The 26,901-nt window shown below is 39.0% G+C and overlaps 1 protein-coding gene across 2 annotated transcripts in view; it reads right to left on the reverse strand.

The window, feature by feature from the left end:
- Nucleotides 1–920: 920 nt before the first annotated feature.
- Nucleotides 921–26,901, reverse strand: part of tspan4a (tetraspanin 4a) — a 124,066-nt gene continuing 98,085 nt past the window's right edge. For both annotated transcript variants that reach the window (XM_070830671.1, XM_070830663.1), the window contains 4 exons: nucleotides 14,741–14,842; nucleotides 12,506–12,637; nucleotides 4,119–4,202; nucleotides 921–1,447 (listed from right to left, as the gene is read on the reverse strand). In XM_070830671.1, coding sequence (XP_070686772.1) covers nucleotides 1,379–1,447; nucleotides 4,119–4,202; nucleotides 12,506–12,637; nucleotides 14,741–14,842 — 387 coding nt within the window. In that variant the 3' untranslated portion in view covers nucleotides 921–1,378. The remainder of the gene's footprint in view (nucleotides 1,448–4,118; nucleotides 4,203–12,505; nucleotides 12,638–14,740; nucleotides 14,843–26,901) is intronic.

Consider the following 26,901-nt stretch of genomic DNA (forward strand, 5'->3'; position numbering starts at 1 on the left):
CGGTATGTTTATCACACCATATGTGGAGAAAGATGTTTTATTTGCTTTGATTCAAAATGGCAGTATTGAAGAAGGAATGAAAAGTGCAAAGTTCCCTGTCATAGCTCCACCTTCTGTGTAATTTCTGCAGCTGACTTCAGGGAGATTTGAAACGTTTCCACAGATTTGATTGCTCTGGGACTTTTGCTCTCTCAGGTCCAGATTGTTTGAAGGCAGAAAAAAAGAAGAAGCAGAAGAAGACAAAATGTTAACAAATGCAAAAAGAATTCCAGCACCTGCAGTGCTTGGACCTCGAACCGCAGCTGAAAACCTCTTAAAGCATTTTTCCTATGGGGCTATTTAATCAAAGTGTGTCTCTGGTGTACTTATAGCCTGGAATATACTTGACGGCCCAAGGTAGGGAGAAAAAAAAAGAACTTAAGGAGTCACAAAAGCACAAGAGGATGCTTCAAAGACTGCAGATGAATCTTTGTCATTGGAGCTCTGATTGGTGCTAGGAGGGAAATTGCCCCAGGCCAGTCTGGAGGATCCTGCTACTTGTTCATTTAAATTCATCTCACAGGATCTTTTAAATGTAGTTGGTGCAATTCTCATGTCCCATGTAAGTCCACCCACTAAAAAAAAAAAAACGTGTTCTATAGTGTGTGAAATAGCAAAGCGGTTCATTTCATCAGATATATCTAATTAATGCCCCATTAGTTAGGTGCTACAAAATATTTTAAAGACTCCAGCATTTCTCAGCAGAGGGACGATATAAAAAAATGTTACATCCTTTTTCCTGGCAAAGTTCGTCCGTCTCCCCTGTTTGTCTTCCAGGGTGTCAGGCATGAATACAGCAGGATTACACAGAAAACCCCCTTCAGCGTTTCCGGGTTGAGGAATGACAAGATGACGTGCGCTTTTTAGTCGAGCCAAAACATTTAATACACACCATCGCAGGAGACATGCACTTGCAGCACTTCACACTCTGCACTTTCCCAACTGTAGCTCTCATTTTGAAAACACATACGAACCATAAAATAATTTAAAACAAAACACATATTAAAAAAAGGGTTACACTTTTTTATACATGTTCATAATACTGCTTCATAAAATGTATCACAGAAATTAGCTTTTGACACAGAGCAAACCATAGGAACCAACTCAGGTATTACACTGACACTGTGCTTGTTGAAAGTTAGCAGAAAAACTGTGAACTGGTGACATCCGAGAGGGAATGTCACAGAGAGGACAAGAGGAAAGAAGAGTCTGTCGAGGAGGGAGGAGGGGGAGGAAGAGGAGGGGGAGGATGAGGAGAGGGAGGAGGAGGGTGGGTCTATATCTGTGTCTCTCTGATGAGAAACAATCCGTGTGTGCTGAAGGGCAGAGAGGTCGATCGCTAGGCGTAGAAGGTCTCTACTTTCACTGACTGACAGAACATCGTCATGGAGAAGACCAGGCCCAGGATCTGTGCAAACACAAGAGACAAATCAGCCATTAATGGGTGCAGATGTCCATGTGTAAAGTCACATTGAAATGAAAGGGGACTCTTCTGCCTGTCTGGCTCATCCTCTGTATCATAATGTACATCTGTTGGACAATAAACGCCAAAAAGATAAATTTTTACTCTTACTTTTATATCCAGCTCTTATTACATTTATTTCTCAGATAACAACAGAAAGCGCATCCACACAGTCTGTGCAATACTCATTTATTAAATATTGCACAGATTGGAGTGTGTGGCTGATCTTCTTTTTATTGCACATTGTATCTTTGCTCCAGCGTGTCAAACAAACCTTTATCTGATGAACAGCTATTTTTATCTTTCATTGATTTCACCAACAAGCTTTTTAGTAGTTTTGCTCTGTATAGTTTCAAGTAAAAATGCAAGTAAAACACCAGTTAAATGTTTAAACTTATCTTCTTTTTACTGAGTCTTACTCTTTAATTGACAATTAAGTAAGTAAGTTTGTTTAGTAAGTAAGAAACTAACAAACTACCATACAAACACACAAAATGTAAAACATTACAAAATCAAATGTCACTTTACTTATTGAAACAGTAATGGTAGAATAAAAATGGCAGCACAAGAACTTTGCCCATAACTGTAGTGGTTTAGGTGTGCTTGTGGCTCAGAGGTAGAGCAGGTCGTCCACCAATCAGATGATCGGCCGTTTGATCCCCAGTTATTCCAGTCCGCGTTTCAGTAGTTATAAGTCTGCATGTCCTGTGTAAATGTAATGTTTAAGTGCTTTGACTGATCAAAGAGATTAGAGAGGTGCTACACAAGAATAGCCATTTGAACTACTGTGTGGTTTTTTTCAGATTTTTGGAGAGAGCTTGACAGCGTGTCCACATTAAGCCAGACTAAAACAGCATTTTACTCCCCCAAAAATGTGGCCTGTTACCTAAAATAACTTTCAGAGCGTGTACATCTTAAAATGCTGACTTGGAGTTTTGTTGTTTGTGGGGCAAAATGATGACTTAATGCAGCCCAGTGAGGGTCACTATGGACTGTGTGCCAGCAGAATTAAGAAAACAAGCTTTAATCACCTCTGGCTTTTTCTGTCATCACTGAAGAGACTCCAACGCTGTTGTCATTAAGCTGGTTTTATGTTGATGGCCAGATGATGTTGTGACTAATAAGGATTGTAAATGAGGACAGCTATGAATTAATTGATACACAATGTACAGGTAGGTGAGCAGGAGGAGACTGAATGGAGTTTTAACAGGCTGTCATTGACCTGCATTTATGCTGTTTTGTCAGGCGATGTAGCCGTGAAATGATTACATCAACTGTGCTGTTTGTTCTGCTCCTTACCAGACGTTACCAGATATTTTAGCTGTTCTTATGTTGTTCAGCTGTGGACAGAGGTCTCTGCAAAATCACCATGGAAAGTCATGTTGTAACCAGTTTTCTGTGTTACACTTCATGGCTGCTGTTAATAGGATTTGTTATAGATTTTAGCACCTTCCTGTAGAGCCTCCGGTGCTGCTCCCATTTGGGCCACAGTTGCTTCTTGTGGGAAATTGTGATGAAACGTTTCCTTTCAGGCTTCGAACACTGCTTTCCAAAACTGTATTTGATATTGATTTTAATACCACAGTTTATTCACCATTTGCTAGTAATGAGATTTTTGTCAATATTGTGTCCTTGAATATAACTACGTTTTGTTTAAGTTCCCTGCATTTTTATGAAGTAGTTTTAAGGTATTCTGTCCACGTGTAATGAGTTTCTTTTTATTCCCCATTTTTCTTTAATTTGAAGGAATATTTTGATTTATACACAAGAATATTATCATATAGATTAGAAAATTTATCTAAAAAACTTTTTCCATTCTTAAAAGTTCCCAACATTAAAAAACTCTGTAGTGGATTGTTTTTCTGACACACATTCCTTAAGACTTAAAGCTGTGCAATGCCAATGAAATAGTTATAATTTGGGTGTGCAAGCTAATAACGTAAAACAAAACTATATTAAGACTATATTAAAACTAAGTTTTTGCTAGACAGCAGCTACTGTAGTCTGTCATATTTATGAGACAGTCATTAATGCTAAAATGTCATGTAATAACAGCACAAGCAGAGAAGTCAAAAGATGGTGACATAATGGACATTACTGAGTCTAAAGAGCTCACTAAGTAATGGACCAGAGGATAATTCTATGTGTCTTTGTATTGTATAATGCTATGAGTCAGCTGGCAAACATCAGGGATATATGAGATAAGTCTGGCAGTGATTACATCTTCTTTCTGGTTTCCATTTTGCTGCAAGTAGGATTTTCAATAAAAGGACACAGACAATCTACCGGGTGACTAAAAATGAGCCTGCAGCATCACAGGAGTCTTGTGTGATATTTCTCCTCTCGGATTGTGGAAGCACACCACGTAACACTTGGTTGGAAAGGAGATAAAAGAGTTTTATGGAAAGTCAAACCCTCCTATGCGGCCTCCAGTGGTAACACAAGAGGCTTATGCGGGCTCCTGCTGTCCACACAAATCCTGCATTCAGCGTTTAATGCAAAGGACACTGGAAGTATTAGGTTTATTTATCACAAAGTGAGAGCCTCTGTCTGAGGATGCAGATATCAAGGGCTGAGTTAATGACTGCTGAAGAACACAACTTAAAGCTGTAATTACCTGAGTAAGTGCTGTGCATAGAGCAAAGATCCAAAGTGCCACCAGGTTTTCATTAAGCCAGTCCTTTACCCGCTCGTAGCACGGCTGTGGAAACACACACACACACACACACACACAGAATGAGCAAACATCAGCCGACACATGTAAACTCACCATTTCGATGTCCACTGCGATATATATAATAGGATGATGTGTCATTTACAGAGAGTCTTCTCCTCCTGTATTAAAAAACTGTGATAGAAAATGCTTGTTGGACCACTCCTTCTCCTTCTCCTCTTCCTCCTACACTTAGTTAATGTTTTTTTTGGAAAACTTTCCAGAATTCAAGCAAGTCCCCGTTGTCCTTGTCTCCCTTCAGCTGTACAAACAGGAGTAATGTGAATAAGAGAGCAGCACACACACACCGCGGGTATCATTTAGGCATGAGAATCGGCTGAATTTTTCATGTCTGACATTGCTTGAATGCATTCTGAAGGCATCTCGACTAACAATGACACTAAAAAGAAGCTCTACCCTCTCACTGCTTCCCCATTTTTTGGTAGACATGTACACATTTTCACCACCTAGAGTACATTTTCAAATCTCAAAATGTCCCTGAGCCATGTAGTGGCCGACAGGCAGAATGAAAAGAAGGATAATTATTATTAATAGAAGGAAAAGAGCATTGTCCTTCCAAGTCAGGGATGTAAGAAAGTAATGAAAAGGAAATTAATCCTGAAAGCAAAGAAAGTGGCTTTCTAAGAACAGTTGAAAGCTGACATTAAAAGTGACATTTGTTACGAGGGCCACGTGGCACATGGTCCCTTCACCTCTTCACTTTTACGTGTGCCAGACTGTGTGTTTGATTATGTTACAGAAGAAGACTGTCTGGAATACCGTAGGAAAAGGTAAGATACTATCATAACAAGCCACACTGCTGTTCTAATTTAATTATTCATTTCTGCAGACGTGCCTTCCCGATCGTGCTACTTTTTAAATCTCCTTACACGAAGAAGCTGACTCAGAGACAGGGAAACCAAAAAACAATGTACTCGTACATTTCACTGCTACCTCAAACATTGGGGAACCAAAAAAATATATTTTCCTTAGCACAAGGTGAAATAATTCTGGGCTGGATCAATATGGAAAGTCATGCAGTGAGCCAAAATTTAGAGCAGCTTCAGTGGTATTTATCAAACTGCTGCCCGACTGTAACCCTCCTGGACCGCACAGGTGCTTCTGAAAATATATAAATTCACATTTTCATTGTTTGACGTTCCACTGCAGACTCACGTAAAACCAGGGAAAAAACAGATAAGTGCACCTGAACCTGCTAAGCCAGTCCCAGAGCAGGGACTAGATCCACTCTGCTACAAGACTAACAAGTCATCCGAGCCAAACAACAGAGCAGGTCTGTGTAACAGTATAATCTAATCTTAAAGCTCCACTTAAAAGCTTTTCTGAGCTTTCAGCCACATCTTGCAGCCCATCATGAGTGGTCATGTATAACTGCTGCCAATCAATGTCCTGCCTGAGCTCCTTTCTCCAGCCGTCCACTGACTCCCAGTCAGCGACTTTGACCTTTTCCCAGTCGATGCTGTGACAGGTTTTGGTCTGGTGTTTACAGACAGATGACGTATTCTCTTTCTGGTGTTCATTCAGTCTCTTGTCGAGGTTCCTTCCTCCTTGTTGACTCTTGGCGACTTAAAAAAATGGCTTAAGGTTCCACTGGGATGCTCTTGGTGGTCCGTGCTGATTTGTCAGTGTTTGTCCTGGTCTTATGAGATTCTCATTATCCGCTCCTTGGCCTGTACCTCCCCCTGGACCTGCTGCACCTCCATCTCTCTATCCTCCTCCTCACTGATAAGATGCGAGGCTCCTGAGACCCAAGCCAGATCCATCCGGCTAGCTTTTTAGCTAGTTAAACACCCACCAGCTAAATAGCCAGTAGGTTTATAATTGGGCTTAGACTGTTTTGTGACAAAAATGAACTTTCATACTCTAAAAATAATAGATTGTTTGTAACTGCCTGTAAAAACATCCCTAATGAGTGTTTTATAATCTTCCATCTCTATGATTAAGGCTTGGCCAAGTTTGGAAAATAAGTTGGTTAGGAGTAGAGATTTTAAGATCATGGTTAAACTTAAAGGATAAGTATGGTTTTAACGATGGTCAGGTGCCTATATGGACAGTAAATGAGGTTTTATTTGCTGTAATCATGCCTCCTGTTCATACTGACCATTAACCCAAGAACACTAACGGTGATTTTCACCCACGCGACTGTGGTTCCCAGCTCCATCGTTTCTTATCATTCACACAGTACAGTTGTCAGTGATGCATGGAGACTGTGCCTTCACCGGACAAGGCTCACATGTTCCAGGACAACTGACAACTGTGTGAATGATAAAAAAGAATGGAGCTGGGAACCACAGTCGCGAGGGTGAAAATCACCCGACGTCAGTGTTCTTGGGTTAAGAGATCCCTCCCTGAAATACTTCCAATGGAAGAGATGGGGTCAAAGTCCACAGTCGTTGTTCTGTACAAAAAAAGTATTCCAAATCTTATTTGAAGTTAAAATGACACCTAGGATGTCTGGGAGATTTTCCAAAGTTACAGCCTTTTTGGTTCAAAATGTCCTCTTTAAGTTTGGTAATGTTTCTGTGTGTGGAGGGACGGTAACACAGAAAGGGAATTTTATGCTAAAATAATTGTAACTTTGGAAGACACCTGCTTGATTTGTCTAAAACATACTCAACTCTAACACATTCATTTTAATTGAAATTTTAGAATGTATTCTTCCACAGAACAAGGAACAATAGATAGATCTCCTATTACTCTAGCTTTCTTTTACAAGGATGCTCTGATTACAGGACATATGAAACAATACAAACATGTGAAAGTTAAAATATACTCCAGCAATCATCTATAAGAAACAGACCACGGACATCAACATAAGGAACAACATCAGTTCATAGAAAGCACGTGCATTCATGCTGCTCCACGTCAGTCAAGATTTAAATTGATTAAAAGGGATTAGCCTGTCTAGTTTAACAAGCTTCTGCAGATTGTTCCACTTATGTGGATCATAATGTTTAAAATCCATCTCTTGACAGCCAGTATGAAGAGGAGGAATGATTACAGCAGGCGAAAAGTGTTTTAGTGTTCATATGGATGCCGACTGTTTTAAGACAGACTCACTTGATCCCCATGTTCATTTTAACCGTGGGGGTCTTAGAAGTTTTGCAGTTGTATAACAAAATCACATCAGGTAAACGTAAACACGGCTGGCTTTCAAACTGTGTGTCACTGTGTGTGTTTGTGTCATCAAGCCTGTATTTGAGCGAACCTTGTGTTTGCTACCACTGAGCGTGTAAATACATTTTTTTTGCAAATGACAAGAATATAAAGCCGACACTGAGGATCAGCCTTTATTCCAACTCTATTCACTATGAAACTATCTACAAACGAGTGATATGAGGTATTTATAAAATGTATATATAAAAAAATAAAATATACTACATAAGGCCTTGAGTGGCCTTGAGTGGCTTCAGTAACATATTTTGGTCTTGAAATTGAAATTGAAAGTCTAACAAGATGTGAAAAATCAGATATAATATATATATTTAAATAAAAAGAAGGGTTTGCAGGTAATATCGGAAGAGAGAAGTGCTATGCTTCAGCTTGAACTAGTCTTTCTGAATCCTTGCTCATTAATCACATTACAAAACTAGCCAGATTAATTTGTTTGCCAAAATGTCTGTCACTGTAAAGGGACCGCTGGAATTTGCAGGTGTACGTGAAGGCCAACAAGCTGTCACCTGGAGGAGGTAAATAGACATATTTCTAAAAAATCTGTCAATGGTTTGCGCAGAACTTGTTTTCCAGAAAAGTAATGAAAAGTCCTTTTTAAAGGTTACGTCTTTCATTTCCAAGATTGAAAACAGCTGCAGTTTGACCACAGCTTGACCTTTTCACTGCTGAATGGACAAATTAAATGGAGTTGCAAACAAGTGGAGTAAAAGCTTTGTAATGTATTTAAACATGAAAGGCTATCTGCTCCTGAGTCTACACCAGTGACCATGATGGCACTGTGCTGGAGATCTGCCCTTTGCAAATTGTATTTACTAAACTGAAGAATGAGATTCAGTATAATGGTTGGTGTCCAATAACAGCCACGTCTCCAGTAACCAGCTGTTGTGATACTTGAAAATGTTTACTCATAAGGAAGCAAAAAATATACAACACTGTATTTCTGGGTTTTATATTTACTTGTATGGATGAGAGAATCTCACTACAAGGTCCATCTCTGGAGCTTTCAATCATAGCGCACCATCTTCGTCAGCAGATGACTGATGTTTATTTACTACTTTACATCTCAAAACCAGACTTGCTCAGAAAAAGGGAACACTTGAACATCTACAATTCCACAACAACTAGGCCCCTCCATCTGCCGATGAAGGTCATGTGGTACGATTTTTAAGACTGTTCCCAAGTTCAAGAATGAACTCTGAACCTCAGATTGTATGATGTTGAATATGTTACACTGCTTGAAATCTGGCTTTAAATATAAAATTGAAACCATCCAACGCATGGCATTTTTAAAACAGACGTTAGACACACCTGATCTGGGGCTCTACAAGCTGTCACTGTTTCTACAGGCGACATCTGGCACATGTGAGTTTGGGTTTTTAGATGGGCCCGTTTTCCATTGTATTTCATTGACTTAATAACATCTGAAGCTACACTGAAACCGCTGTTATTACTGTTCATCATCTTCACTCACTATGATATAGAATGACTGCTGCAGCGGCTGGTGAATGACAGACGCAGACTACTCAGTGTTTTAAAAGCCTTTAACATTTTATGTCCTTGATGATGACAATGTGATGACTTCAGAAGTTATTTCTTATTTCATTAACCCTGTCATCACACCTTATTGTGACATCTCATTTTCATCTTTCTTTGTGAGGCCTTTGTGTATGTCTGCTGCTGCTGCTGCTGCTGTGTATTTGCTTTTTATGTTTTGCACTGAACTGAATAAGTTACATGAGAATTTAAATGCTAAAATGCAAAAATTGTGTTTCTTGCTTTTATAGCCACTAGACTTTTAAAGTGACCCTGGGTACAATATTGTTTTATTTACTTCCTGGTTGGTGTGTTTATTATTAAGTCAGTTTCTGAAATGTACAGTTCTTTGAGAAAGTGCAGTGTAGTATGTGCTGTTAAAGCAGCAAAGAGCCCCAGAGCATGAGGAAAACATTTGTACAGACTGACTGAGTGACTTGAAAAAAGCATCAACTCAATACTTGTGGCTTGGTAGTCTTCAAGCTGATGTGGGCCAAGTCTGTGCATGAATAAAATATTTGTTAAAGATGCTCTTATCAATATTTTTCATATTAATAATTGAACAAATGCCTATGTATAATGTAAAGTTGTTTTATTGTCAGACCCACAAAGAATCCTCACCAGACTCTCCCCTCAGCTTTGGGGTTCTTGCACAAGGGTGAAACTATTTGTCTGTCAGCTCACTGCTTTGGTTTTACTTACCGAAACTTCACTCACTCTCATAAATCTCATTTCAATTTGCAACAGGCAGCTGTTTCCAGCTCTGACTACCCTTCTGTACACAACCTGACCAGCACCAACCTGCAGACAAACACAGTTGGCTGGTGAAGTGGAGCATTTAGCAGCTAAAGATATTTTTAGCAGGAGTTGGTGGAGACCAGAGCAAAGCTAAAAGGGGACTTAATATCAGATTTGCATAGCCTGGTGGCCGGAAACATGGCTACTGTTGCTCCATATTAGCTGGATATGTAAATAAACAACTGTTTATCAACACGTTGCCAACTTTGTCTGGCTTCATCTGTTTATTATCTGTTCATCTGTGAAATACTTCAGCTTCCTGCGCAATATTAATGGACTAATGGATTATTGAATGTATGGGCACTGATTGTGCATATATTCTTATTACTTATTTTAGCTCTTTTATTTTTGAAAACTTAGTGAAAGCGTGTAGTGTGCATTTTTATTACTTTTTTCTCATATTCTGTATTGCAAATATTTCTATTTTTCTTTACTTTCTTGACAATAAACCTGATTCTGATTCCGGTTCATATAAATGTTAAGCAGTCATAATGTCAATTTTGTCTTTACAGCTTGTTGTGCATAGTGACAGGGTGCAGGTTTAAGCAATTATAATTCATTATCATTGACTGTCAGATGAAGCCCCAGGCCATGTTTATATATATATATATATATATATATATATATATATATATATGTAATGCCCCCCTCGAGAGTAGTGGTGAGTCTTTCTCAAGCTCTGGTCAACTACCAGAGGCCTGGGAGTTCTGTGCAGTATCTGAGCTGTTAAAGCATGACTAACAGCTCTTACCAAGTGACTGTAACAGACTATGGAACTGGAGGAGGATCCTATGTGGCCTAGTGGGACAATGAATTGTAAAAAGGACATGACCAAAAAACGAACCCTGAGGGATCTCACTGGAAACAGTGGACTTAGGATAAGACTGCAATTCTGACACAGATGGAGAATTTCTGCATAAATCTGATGAAAACCAGTCAAAGGCTAAGTCAGAAACACCTACCCCCTGTTTCAGCATAGTAATAGGTCTACTGTGTCAAAGACTGATATAAAAGCTAGAGGAAGGCACATTTTGATGCATCAGCTGCTAAGAGGAGATCATTAGTCATGAGGACTGATTCTTCTGTCCAGTGGAGCCAGACCTCTGAAACTAGACGTGAATCTTCAAAGACGGTGTACTGAAGCAGGAAAGACAGAAGTTAAGTAAAAAAAAAAAAAAGCTTTCTCCCAGATTTTGGTAAGAAAGAGAATTTTAAAGATGAGTCCGTATCTCTTCAGGACTGAGAGCTCCTTTTTTTTAAAGTGGGGGGCTGAACCACTGTACTTGAAAGACAAAGTCCAATTGAAGTTTTCTAGCTTTAGCTTTACTTAATGACTGGAAGAATACTGGGACTAATTGTTTTTACTGACAGGTTCATAGTAAGAATGTCAAGAGAGCAAGTGGATACTTCAGTGTGGCACATAATTTGCATCAGTTCAGAAATGGTAATGATACTGTAGTAGAAGAATTCAGTGAAGCAGAGTTTGCCAACGGTAACGAACAGGTCGCAAGTAGGTGGAGTAATTATATTTCTGAAAAAGTGTGTAATTAATACCAGCTGTCCCTATATATTACTTCAACACACTCAATTACCTCCTCAGCATCAACCTCCAGTCTTAGAGGAAGCACCCAGTTAAGTATTCATTATGACAAACCCGCATAAATGATAGAGCGCGTATTTTTCTCTTTTGACTGATGCAATTCTCTGCACGCCACATTCTGCTCTAAAAGTCATGCTCACACTCATAAGCATGCAACTCCTCTTAGCAGGTTTTCCACATGACACTATTGATTTTAAACTCAACTCAATTTGTGTGGTCTGGCAGCAAAAAAGCAGAAATTGTTGGTTTTAACCTGGTCAAGTTAAAAAGTCTGTCTGGCTCATTAATGAGCAAAGGGATGTGAAGAGACTTAAAGAATTGCAACACAGGTGAAAGACCTCTATATATGTATATATCTTTATGACACTAATTATACATCAGATGAACATTAGTAGCACCAGCACTGAAGTCCTTCTGGACAGGTATGATTAATTCAGTATCAGTAATTAAAAATATAAATCTCTCACCATGTCCTGCTGTTTGCTTGCTAGGGCTGCACAACTCACGCCAAAAAAAGGTAGAACGCCAACAGGAGGTCTAGTTTTTTGGCTTTGCTGAACTGGATGGGCTGGATTTATGTTTTTAGTTTTGTTAAGTTATTCATCAAAAACTTAAATTTTCAAATCTTCTTGATTCAGAAAAAAAATCATAGATATATTAAAGCGTATTAATTACGGTTTGGGATCAAATAAGGAATAATATTTTTTAACATTTCAAATTTACATTCAAATGACATATGATCAACATTCAGGACAAAGTGGATGTGCTGGTTGTGAATATTTTATTTTTCTAATGATAACTGTAACCTCCCCAAAACAATAATAATTGACTCTCAGCCTTACAGCTATAGATAGGAAGCTAGTTAGCTGGGCATGCTAACATTAGCAGTTCATGTTAGTGCAGACGAACACACTTTTGGTTCTGAAAAATGACGCCACACTCTTTAAATAGCATTTCTCTCTTACTGCAGGTCCTAACATCCCGATTCACATGCCTGCTGTGCCTAGTTACGGTTGCTAAGGTAGGATTTGGACAATCATTGTTTGGGAAAGGATGGCTTTATAATCCTGTATAAATACAAAACTGTAAAAAGAAAACAGAAGAAGAAAGAGAACATTAGTATACACTGTTAGAAGTACATTTCGATTTTCCTGCCACAACTCACCGCTGTCCACCATGTTCCTGGGTTGTCCAGGCCGCAGTTATCGCTGTATTCAAGGCAGCAGGAGTCCGGCACACGGCTGGCATTATAAACTTCAAACCAGTCTGTGTGGTTGGTGACTCCACAGCAGCGAAACTGCCCCAGAGAAAGACGATGAGTCAGAACAGTCTGGACTTTTATTGTCACCACACTGCAATCCTAATGCATGATATAAAATAAACATCCTCTGCAGATGGAAGCTAAAATCATTTACCTGCCAAAAATAAAATTTACTTGACAAAATAATTCATATGTGCTGAAGGTAGAAAACATTTCATCTCCCTGATAGTGAGCTGCAGCCCCGTTTGTACAATCCACATCTCATTTGTCTCAAAGCCCTAAAACCATTTTCTAACTCGCCTGCTCCTTTTTATCTACATCTTCCCCCTTTGAAATTGGTATAGATTTTTGATAAGGGATCATGGCTTTCACCACAATTCAATTCATCAGTGTACTGCATGAAAAGATATAGTGCCCCTGATGTTTTGTTCATTCAGTGGACTTTAATTCCTTACAGGAATAACGCTGCCCGTGCCGCTACCCACGCAACTCCGTGCACAGAATCAGGGATTGTGTGTTAATTTAAAGCTGCCTCACCCGCTTAAACAGTGGATCAGGTTTTCAATTTATCATGAACTACCGCAGAATTGAAATTACGAGAAAGCAGTTGGAGCATAGTTTTAAAGTTTGAGAACAATTCAAAGGCTAAAAATGGCACAGACTTGTAACATTTAAATGTTATCACCTCAAAACATTAACAACCTGTGTGTGGCTTGTGACTGTCACTGATTTATTCTACCTACGTTTGGCACTTGGATGGATGTTCTCATGTATGGAAGTACTTATCATGTATGTAGATCCTGTTCTGTTGCATAAGAGGCCATTAATAACATTCAGGGTGAACTTTGCTCCAGGGACATCTGCTATTTTATCTATTCAGTGACTCAGCATGTATGAAGGAGGCTCGAGACAGAGAGCGGTGACAGAATGAGAGCTGCCTTTTAATGGCCTTCATTCTCAGCCAGACTCAGACTTTACAGCGCCCCATACATACACTCGGCAGCAATGGCCTGACAAGGAATAAAGTACACATTCACGCTTGTACACATACATTATCAAATAGTTGCTCATTCAGGCAGATTCTACTCTATCAACTTGTACGCAGGAAGAAAAAAAAAGCGCCTACCCACAGATGCAGACACACGCACACATTTGCATGTTATTTTGCATGACAATATATTTCTCTGTCATCGTTTATGCCGTCTAAGTCACCGTGCACATACAAACATGACACACACTCTTACACAATATACCTTCCAGACACTAGATACATGCATGCATACAAACAAGAGCCACACATTCAACGTTTACTGCACATTAGCAAATGTGACAAAACTACAAGCCATAACACTGGATCTGTGATGTGTAAAAGGTCCAAATAGCCCCGAAGTCTCTGATCTATCATTTGATGTCTCCCAACAGCATTCACCGGGAGCAGCATCCGTCCTCTGCAATCCTTAATTCCAAATCTCTGTTCCTCACATTGTGCTTTCTTTGCAGAGGAATTTAAAAATATACAGTATATAAATAATACAATGGGAAAAAGCACATCAAAGTGAAAGCTGGAAACAAAGATTACCTCAGAGGGTCTATGATGTTTGCATTAATCTCCAAGACAGCATTTTACCACAGCATTTAAAGTCGAAAAGCTTTGTTACCCTCGGCAAAGGCGTTACACACATTTTGTTTCTGACGCCATTTTTCAGATTGCGAGTATTTTTTTTTTTTTTGGCAGCCTGCTTGTAAATGTCCAGATTCCTTTAACTACTAAAAGGATCACAGCGTTTAATTCAAGATTTTACACAAAAATGTAAAATCAAACGGCCCTTTATCATTTGACAACTCCCTTTTAATTTAATGTGATCACAGTGGTACAAATGTTGAAACCTTGCCAATAGCAAAAGTAAGCACTGTCACAATGAATAATGCAGTCAAAGTGACATAGATCTCAGCTTGTTACAGGCATTTTGCATGATTTAACATGCTAAATCACAATGAAGTTAATATTGAATTGGCTGCAGAGTTGTGACTGTGACTGTGACTGAGAGATAGATAAATGTATTAAAACTACAGGGCTTTTTGTTTTAAATATCTAAGTACCCCCCAAGCAGCAGCATCTGCCCCCTCCAGTGATCTTACATCAGTCTGTACTATCATCCAGGCGTTGGTCAAACCCACGTTGCCCTCTGTGCCGAAGAGCTGGAGACCCTTCTTCAGATCCCTCTGGGCGTAGTGATCAATCTGAGACAACAGGAAAGGGAAAATGGTTGCATTAGAAAAGAAAATAAGATAATTTAACAAATCTCATTTCCACTTGTGTGAGTCAGAGTGTGCTGTGATGGAGGACGCATTCCTTTTAAGCATCAGATGTTTGGAGCAGCTTATTTCCATTTTCATCAGGTGAGAATAAATGTAATTTGAACTCGAGTGGCAACAAATAACCACATACCGGTTGGTTCTCAGTTTTCTTCTTAGACAGCTGCAGTGCAATCTCTCTGAAGTGAACCAACTGACACCCGTTGCTGTTTTTAACATCAATATTTTTAGCTTTATTTAAGAGCAAACACCATAGAAATACAGGAATCATTGGGTTTACATGGCAGAATACTGGTGCACATGGTGGACTGCTAGAAAACACCCTTTTAGAATAGAATAGAAATGCTATTCCCAACAGGGCAGGATATATGTCCAAAAGTTGACACAGCTCATTGAAATCTCTCAGCAGGATATTTAAGGGCTATTTGTTTATTACATGGATTGCGCATGATCCCTTTTGTTTGTTTGCCAAATGTGTTGTACAGATTGTCCAGAAGGCACTATGACATATTCAGGAGGGGGTGTTTAGACACATTTTGCAGAGAGAGAATGTCTAATGATGTATTGTGGAAGTCTGGTATCAATCCAACACTGGTTTTCATGGCAGATCACCAATTTACGTAGTTTCGTTGTGACATATCCGACCATTTGGACACCAACACACACTAAACATCATCTGTACAGCATGTGACTGAACACTGAACACAGCAGCTTTTATTGCTTTCATTCCTCTTTCATATTTGATGTTGTGCAACATGGCTGTTCTTATAATTTCATATTCATAGGCCTTATACATCTTTTATTTCATTTTCATATGTTTCCTCATAGGCGGCATGGTGGTGCAGTGGTTGCAGGTTTGAACCTTGAACCTTTCTGTGTGGAGTCTGCATGTTCTCCACATGGTTGCATGGATTTTCTCCGGGCACTCTGGCTTCCTCCCACAGTCCAAAGACATGCAGGTTAATTGGTGACTCTAAATTGCCCGTAGGTGTGAGTGTGAGTGTGAGTGTTGTCTGTCTCTATGTGTCGGCCCTGTGATTAATTGCCTACCAGTCTACGGTGTACCCCGCCTGTCGCCCAATGTCAGCTGGTATTGGCTCCAGCTCCCCCGCGACCCTCAAGGATAATCTTACATATATATGTATATCTCTTTTCTATAATGGAGCTCCCAGCCAAAGAATTTCACACAAGTGTACTTGTACAACTGCAGTGACAATAAACATCTTAAATCGTGAAGAGACAGAGTTTCATAGGTGGAACAAAGTGGATGTTGATACCAGACAGCCTGCAGATTCACCTGACACAGCTGAATGGACAGAAAGAGACTGCAGTCTGCGCTGATGCTCATACTCAGCTCATATTTCCTCAAGTGTTCTCACTTGGCATTAAGACTAATAAACAGTGGTCAAAAGTGAAAAGTCCACTTTGCTGAACTTGAAGGGGCTGAATTGGATTTGCTCTGACTGAACCAACACGCTGCACGACGGCAGGTAGCTGAACTGCTGTTCAATAAACAAGCTACATGGAGATCTGTGTGGGTTTAGTTTAGAAGCTCTGGTTCAGCTTTGTGAACCTAAACAAACAAGATAACAAACATTTAACAAAAACAGCTTTTCCAGTAGGCTTTGAATCGAAGAAAACAAACTGTACATGTGAGATAGCCATGCTTAAATACACTGAGGCTTTGCAGTTACCGAATCTAAACTATATTTATGTAAAATCAACAATACGATCAGAGAGCCGGGGTGTTATATACAAATAGCAAACACAAACTCCAACACACACACACACACACATGCGCCCGCACACACACACACACACACACACACACACACACACACACACACACACACACACACACAGACAGACACACACATACGCACGCAGACTCACACACACACACACACACACACAGACAGACACACACACACGCACGCAGACTCACACACACACACACACACACACACACACAGACAGAAGCCGCTCAGCTTTGTTTACACATTTAGATGGTCAATTCCATCAGACATCAATCGCATTGATCTCCACTGACCTTGCTCTCTGCTACACTGCAGCCTTTTAGCCTGTGAGGTGCTGCAGACACCGAACACCTCGTTAAATCCCTGTCTTCAAACGCTCATGAGGCCTCCATTTAGCCAAACCACATGTCAATGCTGAATATGGGTTGCTGCATACATTTAGCAGTCATACTTGATACTATATTAAATATACTGAAGGTGTGAACGGGGAGAGTTTTCACTTGATAAAACATTCATTTGATTTTCACTCACTGTAATCTGACATGAGACCAAGGTCATTTTAAGTAGGCGGTAAAATAGATGATAAAATAACTTTATAACTCTACTTCTCTTCTTAGATGTTAACACACATTCTTGCCACACGTGACTGGATTTAGATACCACATGCTGGGCTTTTAATGGTCTTTGCTTCCCATTTTAAATCTGGAAACATATTATTTCTCCTTAACTAGCCACCAAAATTAGTTTCTGAATAAAGTTGTGCTAAGAAATAGGCCATACAGTTGCTGAATCCTGCTTAAAGGTCCCCTGTGGGATTTTTGGCCATGAAGAGCTCTTCGGAGCAATGCTTTTGCAAGTGGGTTCCAATATTGTTTGAGTATGCACGTGCACACAGACGTGAGGATGCGTTATATATTCTTGCCAAAGATTTCACACCATTCCTCTCAAAAAACACACAAAAGAAAAACATACAAACAAAAAAAATGCAGCAATGTGCCAGCAAACTTAACACAGAGGAAGACTGCAAGCTAAGCTGAACGTAAACAATGCTGCATGTCAAACTATTAAAAAAGTCACCTTTGGAAGTGTTTGCAAGTGTTATGAGGAGGGAAATGCATTCAGCACTTTCTTGGGTTTCAAGGATTCCCATATTTTAGTAAGAAACATTGAATGTATCTATATCTTATTTTTCTTATCTATTAACTAAATCCATATAATACAAAATTTAGTCATTTGACATCTATAGAGAGCGGCTTTGTAGTATTAATGAGTTTATTTTGTTACATTATCATTAAAATAAGATTTTTCACAACTTGTGGGTGAAGCTGACTTCACGAGCAGTGTGTCTGTGCAGTGTTTGGTGAGTTAAGCCATTGATTGATTCTTTTATTAGGCGACTGTTCATGAAATTAATCAAAACCACAGATCAGAGAGGAGGCGTTCTTTTCTGCAATCTGTGATGGTGAAGATCACATGAGCGAAATGGTAATAGTGCCACGACAAGACATATGATATTTGCCATGACAGGAAATCAGTAGTGTCTAAGTGGAAGCAGCTGAATTTAAGGCAGTATTTCATATTTATTAAAGATCATTAACATGCCTGCGGGTCTGTCGTTGTGTGAGGTAGTTTTGTTAAACTAGTGGCTCTGGGGTAAAATGTGCCATATGCCCAGGGCAAGATGAACCAGGTGTTCAGCTCATATTCCCTTCAATACAATTACATTCAGTGCTTACATTTGCACAGGTGCTCTACTCCAATACTAAGGAACAGATATCATCATGTCGCATTGTTACGCCTAAAACAAAAAGGAGCTCATGATGTAGGCAACCAATAAATGTGCTGAAACAGACAAAAGACGCTGTTACTCTCAGAAGATACACTGAGGAAGTCGGGATCAACACAACAGTTTATGACAGAAACACACGGAGATGCGATACCAATCTGTCTCCCTCTTGTCTCGTCTCAGAACAGTCTGTTTATTTGTTTGTTTTCTCTCTTATAAATGTGATTCAACAAAAGAACATGTTTAATGTAACTCTTGTGATAGTTTCATATTTTCACTGAAAAACACAACACTGTGAAAATATGCTCAATAAAACTGCCAGGCACAATTTTGTGGGGGTGTGGTGACTCTATATCAAATCCCAGAAAGCCAACATGATACTTGTATTCTTGCCGAGATAGTTTTTCAAAAAACAAATAAGCAAGTAAAGGACAGAGAAGCATTCTGACAATTTGAGATGGACAGTGTATCAACATGTGACAAAACAATGTTCCTTGCTGTTCCAGCCTGAATTTCAATTTCATACAGTGCCACTCCGTAGACAAAAACATGCAATTATGAACTTTTCAACCCTTGTTCATATTTATATATGGTCTGTAGCTGTTGTCATGGGAAACAGGAGAAATAATCAAAGAAACACACTACTAAGCCTACAACAATGATTTGCCTCTTATGGTAGTGAGAGCTTTCCTAACAACACTGTAAATCAGAATCAGCCCTAATCACCAAGTATGTAAACTGTTTTTCTACTGATCTCATGTTCTTACACACAGATGGACACACAGAAATAGACACAAAGAAAACAAAGCTGAACAAAGTAAACATTTAACAGCTATTTACACATGGGAATGTAAAGACAGTAGTGCAATGATGCAGAGTGCAAAGATGCTGGAATAAATACAGGATGACGATGTTCAGGTTCCATTATATAGATGAAGTAAATGGATGTGACAGGATATGGATGTATACAGTAAATACAGTATATACAGCATGCTTAAATTTGTATTTGAAAATGTTCACATATAAACTGCAGAAATGAAGAATAAGCAGGTACAGTAGAAGTATAACAGGGTTATTGCCCTTGGATTGTTTCTGACACTGTATGCAAATTTAAGTGTTCGTCGGAAAATTGATTTTTGGCCCCTCTGGGGCGGAAGAGCTTTGCGACAAGCTCACAAACCCAAACTCCTGAACATGTTATTACCTAATATAATTTTTATGGTTAACATTCAAGCAAACAATTGCTTAAACATGCAGCAGACACATTAGCTTTCGTTTTAAGTTCTGTAAGTCCAATATTCCCTCTCCTTTTAGCTCTGATTTGGTCTCTGCCAACTCTTCAGTAAAATCTGGGTTTTTAGCTGCTAGATATTATGCTTTCTCTTCGATGTTGGGCAAGTAGCACACTGTCCGTTTTAATAGTGTATTTGCCAAAAACAGCTGCTTGTTGCTACTGGACACGTGGCTGATGAGAGCTGTGAGACTCAACCAACCTGGTAAACTGACAGTTAGCTACAAGAGGCTCAAAAGAAGAGTAGAGCGGCAGAGTGAAGCGATAATTCTCACTGAGTCTCAATTTGAGTGACATCTTTCACATTCACCAAAGGAATTTAAATTATTCTTATTATTTATTATTAGAGCTTCAATATTGTGTACAGCCATTTTTGCACATCATCTTTTTGCTGCCTAATATCATAGGTGGGATCCCTCGCGGCTAATAACATTGCTCAGTCAAAAGATGCTGTTGCATTGGAATCGCTAAATGTAATAACACCATAATTTGGATGCCTCAAAGAGACAGAGATGAAAGAGAATTGTGAATGACAAGACAAGTGACACAGAATGTAATTTCTTGCAACAATCAAGTGCTGTTGATCTGATTTCTAAATAGACTCACACTCTAAGCTATTACACAATATCACAACTCGGGCAAAAAGCAACACGCAAGCTATCTCCAAACTGATGTAAGAATCTAGCACAGGGAGCCCCATCACGTCCCATTTGAATGGACTGGATAAAGCCCTAAGTCCTCTGAAGTTCTACAAATCAAAAAAGAAAGAAAAAAAGAAAAATACTTTTTATTCAAATCTAAGTAGGTCATTAGTAAAGAGTGACTCCTGTGAAAGTGCGGCAAGCAGACAGTGTGTAAGTCTCGGCTGTACTTTTAGCTGAGTATTGATGTTGTCCTCAGGACTTTGGTCGCCCTTTAACTGCAGCAGGCGAGTCAAAGATGGGCCATCAATTATTTATATGGCAGGGATACAAGGAGAGATAAGAGATGTGTATAGAGAGGAGAGGAGAGGAGAGGAGAGGAGAGGAGAGGAGAGGAGAGGAGAGGAAGGAAGGATGGAGAGATGTGGGTTTATAGAGGAGATGAGAGATGGAGGTGGGGACGAGAGTGGGTGCAGGAAAAACGTGAGCAGGGGAAAAGAGGGAGAGGAATAACCAGAAGGCGATGAAGGACACAATATGTAAAAGCAAATACACGACGGGGCAGATGAAATGGTTATATAGTATGACTAGTGGACTCAAGATAACACTGACAGTATGGCAAGCAAAGAAAAGGAGCTTTCCATCTGTGAGAGCCCAGGAGAAAGGGCATTATGTTTGAAAGAAACATAAGAAAGGGATTTCAGAAGAGAGGAAATAATAAGAGGAAAAATGGCTCAATTTACTTGCTCCCTCCAAACAGTGGATATCCATTACCTATGGTATAAATTTAGCAGAAAGACAGAATCTGAGCTACAGTAACGTAGATAAAAGCATTGAAAAAAAAAAACAGGGGAGATGTGCATGCAGATTTGACTGGTATATAAACTTCTGATTCCAAAATAACTAATATTCAAATTTTCCAATGTTCAAAAATGGCTGTTAAATGAGAATCTCATAATAAACAAGCAGACATCTTATGCTGTTTGGTACTAGATATAATCTTAATCATTGATCTGCTGGGTCGACTATTAATTTTACTGATGCTCTGCACTTAATAAAGTTGATACATTGAAATATTTAAGACTCTGGATTGTGAATTCTCTTTTAGGTCTCATGTTGATTTTATGAGAAATAAAACAAATTCACAAATAGACTCAGAATATTATATTGGTAAATTCATTGTTTTACTTTCCAAGTAAGAAAACAAATTGTCCAACAGCTTTTATTTCCCATTAGTGATTATGGCGGTATCTTGTACGAAACCACTGAAAGACATCTTCACTAGTTGCTGCTCTTTCTTTTCAAATGCATCTACTTTAACTGTTCTTTGTACTTGGAACTGCTTTTAGCTCCATTTGGATCATCATTTTCACTTAGACTCAACAACCTTTTTTATCAAGCCTGCAATCTTTAAAGTTTTATAGAGATGTGCTTTTAAGTTTAAAGCACTGTTAGACTGGAATAATTTGTCACTCAGATCAGTGTTGTGTCACTCACGAACAATTTGTTAAAAAGAAATCTTTTGGGTGAACGAATTGAAGCACTTCCTGAAACCGTTTCTTCTCAGTTCAGTTGAGCTCTCAGCCAGCTGAAAGTGACCATGCAGCAATACACTCATTCACTGAGTTAGTGGTTATAGACATTTGCAGCGAATGCGGAGAAAATTGGTGGCTGAAGCGTATCTCAGATGCTGTAATTGAACGTATCACCCAGTCAGTGTGAGCCCTGCGGTCAGCAGCTCAAACTACCAAAAAGGCCCAGCAAGTTCAAGAGTAACCTGTAGACCTGTAGATCAGTTAAAAATACTTAAAAGTCCTTAAAAACCAGCATTCATCTCTGATATTCAGCAAGGACACTTGAAATCAAAATTTAAAGAATTATAAACAGAGTTTGGCTCATATGTCAAACAAAAGCACTTCTGGCACTGGAAGCTGGGGGTCAAGAGGAATAGACACCGTTTTTTCAGTCCAGTAAGTGGGACTACGCAGTCAGAGCACCGGTGGATGAATCCTTTGAACAAATCTTGGATTCTTTTTTATGTACTGACACATCAGTCAGTAAGTCAGATGGATCACTTCTTTTCATGACAGCAAGACTTCCTTATTGTATTTACCTTCATGCTTAGTCCATAAGTAGACCCAGAATTTTGACATGTGTGGTTTTGGATAGTGGACTGCCCTTGTTGCTATATTGATTTTTCTGTGTTAGTTGGTTGTTTAATTGATTATCATCATTGTTATTTATGTATTTATTTTTTGGTTAAAATGTTTGTTAACTTCCATGTTTTGTGCCTGAAGACCTCCTCCCTACGAAAGCTGGTGCATCTCAAGGGGTTTGTCCTAAAAATAAAATAAATTTCCTGTGGACACATTATTTCACTGCACGATGCCAAACTGCACAAGACATGTCCTACTTCATCTCCAACAATGACGTTACTGATTCTAAAAAAGGAGAATTTTAACATACTTGATTCAAAGCTTAAATTGCTGCCTTGACGTTTGGAATTCATCACTATGACGCTGGCAGCTGTGTATCGCAGGATCATCTCAAATCAAGGTCATATTAAATATTTGATGTAAAAGGTCACACTTCAGTCATTTCAAATGTGTGTAATTTGGTCACCCAGTCGCCTCCATATTTTCTGAATGCATCTAAATGTTCCACTGGGTTTCTGCCTTCCTCACCTATCCGGTGCCCCCGCTTACTGGTAAGGCCTGGTCTCCTGCAAATGCTTTCTTCTATCAATCCTTCCTCCAAGGGATCCCATTCCCTGGACTTGGACCCAATTTGGACCAAATCCAAGGTTTTTCAAGGGCATTTATTTTGACTGCAGACATACTGTAATCTGACTTGCTGTGCTTTATTTCCCCTGGCTTGGCATATGAGCTTAAATCTTCTGAAGTGTTGCACTGCATTTTAAATGGGAGTTATAGGGGAATGCCACCTTTGTGAAGAATCCACATGTTATTTCTGTGCCTCAGGACAGATCAGTCAATTCTTGTGAGCTCAGACAACTCTTCTCTAAAACTAAAAACTCAAGAGCCAACCCTTAAGTTTGACAAGTGGGATGTGAAGTCTGGAAGTGCTCTTCAGATAACGAATGGGGGAACCAAGTCACAAATTCACGGCTTCTTATTCTGTCTGGGGGCACAACAATAGCAATAGCCTAAATAGTTTAAATGGTGTGGCATCCCCCTTTAACTGACTAATCTCAGCCCATAGCTCAGGCAAATCAATTACAATCCAAGCTCAGGCAAATCAATTACAATTTCCATCCTCTGCTTCTAATCAGTTCCTGAACACTTGGCAAACCATGTGAGTAGACAATCAATGCCACTAACAGGGAACTAGCAGACTCACATCAACAAAGGATGATACTTGAACAGCCTTAATCAAAGTAGTAGTCGGCTGGAGGATTTTACACAAGATGTTGGACAATAGCACAAGGTCAAGGCTAATTATATCAGAGGTTCAATAGAAACTTCCATCGTGATTGGAGTCCTTACTCATTTATTGAAAATACAACACAGAGATCCTTGTGTTTTCATGGCCTGTTCTTCATGTTGATGCTCCAAAAAAGATCTGAAGTGAATTGTGAAATGCTTTTGATGCATACCTGAAATACTCTAAAGCCTGCAGCTGTTGACAACAGGTGTATTTTTCTGAAGCTTATTGCCTTCAGTGTGTACTGGACTGTTTTACATCATGGTAGATTCTGTATTTCAATCCTTATATCTGCTGCTTTTGCTTCACTATGAGTTTAGTCTGCCAACTCACGTGGAATGGATCTTTATGTAAATATTATGCACAGCGTTAATATTTGGTGGCTACTCTTTGACCCCATCTCTCCTCACAAGGAAGCATCAAGCAGGAAGTGGGAGTTATGATAAAAAGATAATAACTTCCCTCCTGGGGGAACGGAGACACGGAGACCACAGGTGGATACTGGGGTGGAAGGAGGACTTGAAATGCTGTATGAGCAGCAACAACAGCAAAGGTCAGCACATCTTTAACGTGAGCGGTGTGGCAGTGAAAGAGTGAGCAGTGCTTTGGATATATGCTACAGGAAGCAACAAATGCACATCTGAGCGTAGCAGCTGAGTGGAGTTGACTGCCTGAACTCACTCGCAGGCGTTATTTATTTGTTTCTTGAGGTAAACATTTTTAGAATTATATATGAAAATTTGTGAGGAGAGTAAACATTTCAAAAGTAATTGTTGGTTTCACCAACTACAGTTAGCAGTTGGTCTCTCTTTGGCTTACCAGCTGGGTTGTGATTGACAGAAGGCAAATCTTTGAGTAATGACAAAACAATGCTAACTGTTAGCTGAATTATTCATTTTGAAGAGAAACAAACAGATTGCAGCCAGGATTTAAGAAATACTGAGGTCAAGATTCCTATTTTCCCAAACTAGAAATCTTTGATTAGCCTCTAAAAATTCTATAAATTTTTGATGTAACTGTTAAATAGACTTTTTAGATATAGACCTCCCTAAACAATGGTCCTTCTCCTGGACTATGAAAATGGATGAGAAGAGCAGTCAAATATGAAAGTTTTGATTCTAAAAAATATCCAGATGCTCCTTCAAAAAGTCATGTGTGATTTCTGAGCAACTGTAGAATAAGTGATGAACAAATGAGAAACTGTGAACAGAACTGTTTTGTAGTTTGAACATGATTGTGTGCTACTCACTCACAGCAACAGATTTCCTTTTTCAACACAACTGAAAGTCAATAAACGTCTACTCTAAAAATCAAGCTGCACAAATTAAAAAACTCATTTACATCTAGCAGAATCAATTAAAGAGTATTTTCAATCTCTGCACATGCAACTAGCCAGGCTTTACAATTTTCAGCTTTTTCAACACAAACCAAATGACGCACTAAATCTAAAACCGGCCTGTAAATTTAAGCTTAACTTCCATTGTGAAGACACAACTGCCAGCATTAGTTAGCATTAGTGCCCTGCTCTCGCTATTGTCCTGAAGGAGCAGTGACAGCCTTGAAAGATCCTGCAACATAGCAAATGTTCATTTGTAGCTAATGTTCGACAGTAATGTGAGTGGGTGTTCAACCTTTGCAAGGAGACCTCTTTGGATTCCAAGTGTAACCCTTTAACCGCTCAACTGGTGCTGTTTTATCAAATTAATGCACCGGAAAGAGAGACAAGACAGCGGCACTTTATTCTCTTAAGCTAAGTAACCCCACTTTTAAAATCTTTTTCAATCTGTAACTCCAAAGCCTCTCGTATAGAAATTGAACAAACAAGGAACATAAAGTTGGGATGGAACAGATACATTGAAAGAGACAAAATACAGCAAAAAGGAAAAAGCACCCAGCTGTCAAAATCTAACTCTGGACAAAAGCTGTCAGGTTCACAGGAAACATCTATTTCAACCAACTGAGAGGTGAAATTTAAACTGGAAAACATTTTGAGTTGTGGCTGACGCTTCACAGTACAACCAGTGTACCAGTAAATTACAAATTTGAAACTTGACTTGTATGCTAACATTCAGAAATAATTATTGTTCTGTTGTAAGTATATCAATGAAAAGATCTGCACATGGATAATGAGATGACCAGCTGACTGAAGAATACTGAGTGCAACAGTGCGTGAGTGGTTTACAAACACTTGTCAGTGTCAGTGAATTTCATCTTCTCTGCATGTTTTTAGAGTCAAAATGGACTGAATCTATTTTTTAAAATTATTTTATCATAATCATCATAAAAAATATCATATTTTCATAATCGATATTCTCTTGAAAGTATGTTACAATCAAAAATGAAAGATAAAGCAGTAACACAACACTCTTTGTACTACATATATGGATTATATGTCATATCAAGTATCAGTCTATCAAGAGTGACTGTGATTTGAGTGGGATTTCTCATAAATTTAGCTGTGCGATGAGGTCAAATACATTTTTTTTCAAATAACATCCTATTTGAACACAAACCTATCACTGAAACATCAAGTACTAATGCACTACATAATTACACTGTAATTTGCAGGCTGTAATCTAAAGCAAATTGATGCAGCTTCTCTCTGTATCTGGCTGACGTAGTGCTTTCATGGTTATTCAAATGCATTCGTAGGAGGGGTTACATATTTCATTTTGCTTCCTTCTGCAAAGTGTCACTCTCCTGTGCTCCTTCATAAGAATGGGATCTTAGCCAGATTGCAATTTTAATTATTTATAATGACTGTCTTCGCAATTCCTCAACATTATCTGCAGCACTCAAACGGCATATTCCCTTGTCACATATATTCCAAGACTCCTCAAACAAATGTCTTGTCTGTTTGCCGATCATCTCAATTTGTCTCTCATATTAACATTGCCCTGACGTGGGTGTATTTTAGCAACGTGATTAGCCAGGGGTGTTTATCTAATTGCATTTCTCCAATCTACATGAAATGAAAATTTCTCGGGCTTGAAATGTATTCAGACAGCGGTGTTGCATTTTGATATCTTGACAAGCTAAAATGTTTTGATGGCTAATGCTGCAAT

The sequence above is a fragment of the Pempheris klunzingeri genome, chromosome 1 (assembly GCF_042242105.1).
Source record: "Pempheris klunzingeri isolate RE-2024b chromosome 1, fPemKlu1.hap1, whole genome shotgun sequence".
Lineage (NCBI taxonomy): Eukaryota > Metazoa > Chordata > Actinopteri > Acropomatiformes > Pempheridae > Pempheris > Pempheris klunzingeri.